Source organism: Vigna umbellata, chromosome 9 (assembly GCF_029865625.1).
Source record: "Vigna umbellata cultivar VRB3 chromosome 9, Vumbellata_1.0, whole genome shotgun sequence".
In the NCBI taxonomy this organism is placed as follows: Eukaryota; Viridiplantae; Streptophyta; class Magnoliopsida; order Fabales; family Fabaceae; genus Vigna; species Vigna umbellata.
In genome coordinates, this window is record NC_142173.1 from 52,195,416 (window position 1) to 52,204,021 (window position 8,606).

The 8,606-nt window shown below is 35.0% G+C and overlaps 2 protein-coding genes and 1 long non-coding RNA gene across 3 annotated transcripts; 2 read left to right on the plus strand and 1 right to left on the minus strand.

The window, feature by feature from the left end:
- The first annotated feature begins 363 nt into the window (after window positions 1-363).
- On the plus strand, window positions 364-963 carry LOC148193853 (protein FAR1-RELATED SEQUENCE 5-like). The gene has a single exon (XM_088099519.1). It carries the CDS (start codon window positions 364-366, stop codon window positions 961-963), a length of 600 nt encoding a protein of 199 aa, XP_087955645.1.
- Window positions 964-1,221: 258 nt separating this feature from the next.
- Window positions 1,222-2,643, minus strand: LOC148193854 (uncharacterized). Its single transcript, XM_088099520.1, has 4 exons — window positions 2,608-2,643; window positions 1,816-2,445; window positions 1,610-1,732; window positions 1,222-1,524 (listed from the first exon to the last, which is right to left on the minus strand). Exons 1-4 carry the CDS (start codon window positions 2,641-2,643, stop codon window positions 1,222-1,224), a joined length of 1,092 nt encoding a protein of 363 aa, XP_087955646.1.
- Window positions 2,644-2,938: 295 nt separating this feature from the next.
- LOC124829207 (uncharacterized) lies at window positions 2,939-5,811 on the plus strand. The gene is made up of 3 exons (XR_007028073.2): window positions 2,939-3,439; window positions 3,806-3,838; window positions 5,177-5,811. It is a non-coding gene; the product is annotated as an uncharacterized LOC124829207 (long non-coding RNA).
- Window positions 5,812-8,606: the final 2,795 nt, after the last annotated feature.

The window sequence follows — 8,606 nt, forward strand, 5'->3', positions numbered from 1 at the left end:
ACACAGCTGCGTCAACAACCAACTTTAGAATCCAACGTTCACACTTATTTCCATTGACCAAGCACTTCCAGACAACTTACCCGGGTGTTCATTAAAGAGAAGGGCCAAAACGAAGTTCGGAGGGTTGGTGAGAAGCACATAAGGATCATTTATGGTGGACTTAAATGTAGAAGATGAGGTTGGTTAGGACCACTGAGCTTCATTAAAGGGCACACCATTTTTCACCAGGGTACGTTTTAATAAGTTCTTCGAGAAGATTTTATTTTCATTATTTTTGTAGTTGCCAGTGGTCATAGGGGTAAGTGTGATGAGTGAATATAATTTGCTTTATCTCTAAAGGTGGGTTTAATGTCAATGCACACAATGGATGGGGATCAAGGGAATGACTATAATGACAATGTTGATGAGCCCAATGAAAGTTTAATGGAGATTGACCCAACAGTGCATATGTGTTTTGACTCAATGGATGAAGCAAAAACCTTTTACACAAACTACGCCATTAGACGTGGGTTTGGCGTGCGGACTAGAACTTCTAAAAAAGATAAAGACAACAACGTCTACTACCTCAGAATAGTTTGTTCAAGGGAGGGAAAATATGTGTCTTCGGTCAAACCAGTGGTAAAAACACTTCCAAGTCAAATTAACCAATGTGGTGCTGGGATAACCATTGCAAAGAAGGAGGACAAGTGGTTTATAAGGACCGTTGTTCTGGACCACAACCATGATCTTTGTCCAAATAACTCCAAACTATTTGCAGCCAATAGAAAGTTAAGCATGCATGCAAAACACACGTTGCAGGTCAACCACGATGCTGGAGTTAGGTTAAATAAGAGTTTCCTTAGCATTGTGAACGATGCGGGGGGATATGAAAACATGGACTTTGTGGAGCGGGACGCTCGAAACTACATTGGCCAACACAGAAGATCTTTATGTAAGGATGGTGATGGTCAGGCACTCCTATGACACTTTTCGTCAATGAAAGATAGAAATAACGAGTTCTTCTATGACATTGCTCTGGATGAAGGGAATAAAATCTGTAGTGTGTTTTGGGCTGATGCAAGAAGTCGTGCTGCATGTGAAGAATTCGGTGATGTTGTTTCCTTTGACACCACTTACTTAACAAATAAGTACGACATGCCATTTGCGCCTTTTGTTGGAGTTAACCATCATGGACACTCGATTTTACTTGGTTGTGGATTGTTGTCTTCAGAAGACACTGTCTCATTTGTCTGGTTGTTCCAATGTTGGATAAGATGCATGCGTAATAAGACTCCTCAAGGTATTATTACTGACCAATGCAGAGCAATGGCCAACGCTATTGAACAATTGTGCCTCCAAAGTTGCAACCCTCCTTTTAAGTTCTTCAATTAGAAATTCTTGTTCCTCTAAGGCACGCATAAAAGTTTCTCTGCGAATTCTTTTTTGTTTCTTCTTTCCTCTTGGTTTAGCATCCTTTCTTTTAGGTGTTCGTCTGTATTCCTCCTTATCCTTCGTTGAAGGACCACCATAAACATCGTCAACAACCTGAAATTTAACAACACATTACAGATTACACAACTTTGGTCAATATATGAAAACATAACAAAACTTTCGATAACAAACAACTTACCAAACCTGTCTCCATACACCGTTTAACGAACTTGTCTCCAACACTTATATTCATCCAATGCAATATTCGTGGAAATTTATCAATAGGACCTTTTGGTGGAACAAAGAGCTCAAAAAACCATACCTAAGACAAATAAATCATCTTAACTTGTAAAAAACTTAATTCAAATAACAATTTAAGTAAGTACATCAAATACTATTAATTACCTGCAGCATGTACACACAACCGTCGACGTAAACGTTTGAAATACCTTTGCCTTTCTTCAAGCCTTTTGAAGCTTTGCACAAACTATGTAACAGAAAACGATAAACTACACTACCCCAACAATAACTACCCAAAGCACTTAAGTTGTCAACAAGATTAAACATTACGGGAAACACTTTCCCGCTACGTTTTGGAAATAAAATCTCACTTATCCCTACCAGGAGGTAAAGGCTACAAAAATGAGAACAAGGAATCTTCTTCTTTTGTTTTCGCATTAGAATTTTGTATATTGAATTCAATTCCTTTGTTCCTTTGCCTATGTATTTCACACATTCACTATTGCCCAGCTCTTCCTTTAAGTTAATGTTTGCACCATCTGTACTCAGTCCCAACCCTAAATAAATATCATTTTCATTTATATTCAAAACTTTATTCCCAACTAAAAAACCACTACTACAGTCGTCCCACTTACCCAATAACTCACTCAGTATATTTCTACCTACTTTAACATTGACATTGACATCTAAAAACCAAGCAAATGGAGTTGTCGCAATCAATGATCGATGCTCCTTTGTTAAGCGTTCGTTCAAAGTACATATATACTTTGTCGAAAAAGAGTGACGAACACTCAACTGCATAAACCAAAATCAAATCATCAAAACAACGAAACCCAATAACCCAAGCACCACAACCCAACGATACGAACCCCAAACATTAACCCAAATCAAATAACCATGCTACGAGATGCCCAAACCGAATAACCAAGCTACGACATGGAATGGAAAACCACTTACCTTAGTCGTCGGACAATCGTCACCAGAACTTGCCATTCCGCACGATAACAAGACACCAAACTGGCCGGAGACAACACGATGCAAATGGAACGAAGCGAGACGAAACGCGACCTTCGACCTATCAAGAGAACGGACCTTCGTTTGCAATGGAACAGAGAAAGGGAAAGGGGTATTTTAGGATTTTCACTCAAAATAAGGGTTACGGTCATAGGTTTTTTTAAAAAAAATTTTTTTAAACGAACCAATGAGGTGGCGACACGTGGCGTTGTCAAAATAGTGTTAAAAATCCGTTGTTGGAATATCGCGGTCCGGTTTGAAAAGAGAAGTTCATTTTGGCAAGAGAAATCTAGAGAACCGTCCCCTCTCCCACCCACCCAGAAGCGTGCCTCTTCCCACAAGCATGTTGTCGGAGTTTGAAGTCCGTCGGAGTGCCGCTGTTGACCGCAACGTTCTACCCTCGTCCCTCCTAGCCACCGACAAGCGTTCCTCTTCCCACAAGCATGGCCGCCGTTGTCGGAGTTTGAAGTTGATCGGAGTGTAGAACCATCGCTTGACGGAGTTTTGACCGTTCCGCAAACCGACGCATTCTTTGGAGCACATTCCGCTGCCATTTCGACCTTTGGAAGCAACGACCATCGAAAGTGCCACCTTTCCGCCGTTGGACCGTTTTTTTTGGGCAATCGTTTGTTGTTATTCGGTGGATTTTGAGTTGTTTTATAATTTCTTTTACCATTTAGAGGTTTTGTTGTTTTATGGGTTGTTTAACCTTATTTGGTGTAGTGTAATGGAGGAACTTGATCAACAGAGTGAAGTTTCTCATAGCAGGAAGAAGGTATGTGGGGTGATATTAGATTTGCATAGATTAAGGGTTTTTATGTTATTAAATGGAGTTTATGTCATGAACTTCCTTCCATCATTATGATTTCAATATAATGTGTTTGACTATTGAATTGAATGGTTTGTATGGTAGTGATCTAAACTATTCTCCTTGATTTCTAACCTTTTAGTTATACCAAAATTGTACCAAACATGGAAAAGGAACTAAATGCCCCACCATTGCTAAATGACAGTGGGTTTTTCTACAAATTCCCATAGGCAATTTGTGAAGGAAAGCCTGTAATGGAAGATCCATAGCCTGTAATTACATGTTTATTTGTCAGAAATTTGACCATCCACAATTTATAATTCTGTTTTGTAGGGCATAATTCAATTAAAAGAGGAGTAAGGCCAGGTATGTACTTCATCTTTTAGAGTATGAACTTCTGTTATCAAAGCCAAAAAATAAATGATTGTGTGACTTGTGTCATTCGGGAGTTGAAATGATGTTGTGTTGGTTCAAAAATAAATAATAAAGATAGATGGTGGCATGATTTTATTCTGGACTGAAGTACTTCATATAGGTTCTGGATGTGCAAATTTGTTTTGGAAAGGAACCTTTAGTTCTATGTAGTTTTATTGGACGTACTAAGTGCTTGACCAGCCAGTAAGAAAATAGTTTTGTGCTGTCAAGTTTCTTCTAAGTAATATGTTTTGCTTTAACTATGTGCAATTTTAAAAAGAGTTGTTAGTAGTTTTCAACTGCTGAAATATCCTTGTGATGTTTTAAAATTTCAGAACCTATTTTCAAGTTTTTACTTAAATTATGTTCAACATGCTAGTGCAAGAGTTCTGAATTATGTGTTGTCATTGTACTTTGCATTTCCAAGAAATTGGTGTTTAGTTGATAAATGTCTAAGTTATTGAATGATTTTATAAGAAACTGACGCAGTAAAATGTTTCATTAGAAGCTAACTTAGGAAAATGGTTATGTTGCAGTAGTGATATTTGTGATTGGTTAAGTTTATGCCAACATTTTGGAAGTTAAGATATGCAAGATTTTGGATAAGTGTTTAAGTGTTTTTAATTTTTTTTCAAGCTTATCTACAATTCACGTGTCTATGTAAAGTGGTGAACATGCTTACATATTTTATATAAATTCTTTAATGTGTATGTCATGACTATTTTGTTGATGACTCTAGGCCATGCTACGATCATAACTTGTGAATTAGATTTCTTTAAATTCTATATCCTACAAACAATTCCCTTACATTAATTCCTTTTTAGGTGCTCAATTTCACTTCTTCATGCTTTATAATTTTTCGTCGAAATGTTCTTATGCAAGGGTGGATAAAATCTACTTTTCATTTGATTGACACAGAACAATATATTTGTTCTCATATTCCTTGCATCTAATAAAAACCAAGATATTAACGCAACTTGTTTTTATTTCATCAATCTTAACCTTTTATCTGCATGAAGGTAGAATAACCTATAACCTCATCATGGTTCTTAGATTATAGGTTTTATAAATTTATTATGCTTTAACATTTATTCTCCCCCAATATAATTTATTTCATATTTAAAATAATTATCACCAAAAGTGGATCTATAAATCAATTTGGCGGGTCTGAAGTTCATCAGAGGTGCTTTGGCTAAGAGATCAGTGAGTAGTTCGTGATTTGAGGAATGTGTTGGTGCAATGTATTTTATATTTCGTGTTTTATATAATGAAATTTGTTAATTTTTTCAGGTTATTGTTGATGTTGGGGTGTTGAAAGAAGAGCTTTGTTATGGTATGGTCAAAGAAGTTGTTCGGAAATTTGGTGTGCCATTTAATAAGCAAAATAGAGGAGATAAGGAGAAAATAATTTGTGTTGTAGAAGAACAAATGCGGGTTATTACCGACATGAAAAGTAATATTCATGATTTAAGAAAGTTGGTTGAAGCCAAAAATGAAGATAAAAATCAAGAGTTTGGGGAGAAGGCATTTTGTGGAAGTGAAGATCCTTGTCAAAGTACGCCAGTTCAACATCAGCACCAAACCCCAGGGTTTAAACGTCTGGATGAATGAAGCAAAACACAATGTATGATCGAATGAAGGTTGTACCTCGAAGATGGTTCAAGAGTTGGGCGAATAGAACTTCATTTACCGTAGATGGTAGAAGAAAAGAATGAGTAGTTGAATAATTTGTAATGATTTTTAAATGTTAAGAACTTCAGTTGATGATGTTCAAGTAAAATAAGAAATGTAAATGTTGGTTAATATGTTGATGTACAAAGAATTGTTCTTTCCCATTAATTTGAATTTCATTGTATGAAAGTGGTTGAATGAGATTTGTTTTATGTTTGTTGACATGAAATGAAGTTGTTACCCAAGTATTTGAAGTTAGTTGGCCAACAAAATAAGGAGGTCTTTTATGTTCATGTTTGGTATTATATTGACAAATTTAGTTGATTTTGTAAAGTTTGGAAAAATATAACAAAGTTCATTATGGAACTTAAGGTCTATGTTATTGATGATGTAGACCAATCTTGTTGAAATGAAGTTTGTATGGACATGATACCTAGTTATTTTAACTTTGGTCCTAAAGGTGTATTTCAAGCATGTTTTGTTGATCTTAGATCATGGTTGTTGAAATTAATGGAGTGTGGAAATGAAATTTGATTTTTTAAGATCGCAAATGATTAGAGGAAGTTAAAATTAGAAAAAAAAAGTGTCTGACAAGTGATTACGAGCATCGTGTAATGGATTAGCGATTACCAAAAAAAGTGTCTTTGGTAATTGATTATGACCATGTTGTAATCGATTAGCAGAGTTTATAAAGAGTTCAAATTGGGTTAAACTCCCTGATGTGCAAAAGCCAAAACGCAAGTCCCCAGTTATTTCAACTATGGTCCCTTAGGTATATATTTGTTGTTTTTGAAGATCATTTTGTGACTATGTTTTGTTCATGATAGAGCATCCTTGTTGAAATTAAAGGTGTTTGGACATGATACTCAATTTTTTAAGTTGAAAAGCTTTCTGTAGAAGTCAGTCTACCCTGATGTGTAGAATTAATAACATAAGTCCCCACTTATTTGAATTATGGTCTCATAGGTGTATTGAAGGTATATTTCTTGTTTTTGAAGATCATTTAAACTATGATTATGACATTTATATCGAACTTCATCCCCAATGAGTCATTTTTACTACAACTCTTGGTGCAAAAACTGTATTGGTACCAAAGGCTAAATAACCGGGGACTGTAGGCAAAACTTTTGCACACATAGGTCAACTTCGAAAATGACATTGATTTTGAAATGTAAATTTTTTTTAATACTTCTTTGACATACAAGTGATGTTCAGACAATGATTATGACATTTATATCGAACTCCATCCCCAATGAGCCATTTTTTCTAGAACTCTTGGTGCAAAAATTGCATTGGTACCAAAGGCTAAATAAGTGGGGACTTTAGGCAAAGGTTTTACACATGCAGGTCAACTTTGAAAATGACATTGATTTTGAAGTGCAAAATTTTTCTTAACACTTATTTTACATACAAGTGATGTTCAGGCCATGATTATGACATTTATATCGAACTTCATCCCCCAATGAATCATTTTTTCTAGAACTCTTGGTGCAAAAACTAAATTGGTACCAAAGGCTAAATAACTGGAAACTTTAGGCAAAGGTTTTGCACAAGCAGGTCAACTTTGAAAATGACATTAATTTTGAAGAGCAATTTTTTCTTTTAACACTTATTTCACATACAAGTGATGTTCAGGCAATGATTATGACATTTATATTGAACTCCATCCCCAAAGAACCATTTTTTGTAGAACTCTTGGTGAAAAAATTGCATTGGTACCAAAGGGTAAATAAGTGGGGACTTTAGACAAAGGTTTTGCACAGTCAGGTCAACTTTGAAAATGACATTGATTTTCGAGTGGAGAATTTTTTTTAACACTTATTTTGAATAGAATTCATGTTCAGCCAACGATCATGACATTTATATCCAATGTTGTGCTTCTGAGGCAAAATTTTGCACATCTTGGTCAACAAAGTTCATGTCATTCATTTCTAAGTGCACAATTCATTTTTCAACATTTAATGTACATAAAACCCCATACATAGGACATTTAACACACATAATGACATCTACATTTGGTGGAGACTGCAATACAAATGTCTAAGACAAAAAATGATCATTCTTTTATTTAACCCTGTGGTAATCAACATAAGAAATAACACAAAATGGTCATTGTTATCTTCAAAACGATGGAACACATTGAAATCGATACTAAAATATAGTAATCTCAAATTTCATTATCAATAAATGTAAGGAATACATTTCTTTTAACATTTCTAAGAAAAAATATGTACATATACACCTAATGAATACATTTTGAAACAGTTCTAAAAAAACCATAAATCACATTGCAACAATCCGCAATGTACAACATCTACAACAACCCTAAATGTTGCAACATTTCATCCCTCCGCACATTGTCAACATCCAAAATCCAATCACAAACATACTTCTCCCCAGCCTATTGCATTTCCTCCTAAAAACAAAAAAAAATGCACACAAAATCAATAAAATGCCAAATGTTGCATCAAAGGTCCAAACGATCAAAATTTTTATAACTTACACTTGTGTAATTGCACATTGTTTTTCCTTCGTATTTCTCTACACCATTTCACAACTCCATAAATTTCAAAATAATAGCTCCACAATCATATCTACATCAAACGAAGTCCAAAATACAAATGATGTAATACTAGTTCAATCAAATCAATAAATTTTATAATAAAAAAAACAGGATTAAAAACTTACGAGTTCGGTTGCATTGGAGTGTGCACGTGTTGGAACTGAAAAGATGGTTTGTTGTCTTCGTAATGATTGAACAAATTTCCAAAAATTAATTCAAGATTATCTGCTTGCAAAACAACAAAGTCAACTTGACTTTCCAATAAATCAATTTACAAATACAAAGTACATCCATCAATTACAAGACTTACAATTACAGTGACAATCTTTTTACGTTCTTTTTTATTGTGGCCAATACAGTCCAGTGCAAACATTTCCATAGATGAAATCTTCACGGCGTAGTACCACCAATGTCTGTCATGGATAATTGGGATGAACAACTACAAACAAATAAATGTGTCAACAAATGTACAATAAACCATCAATA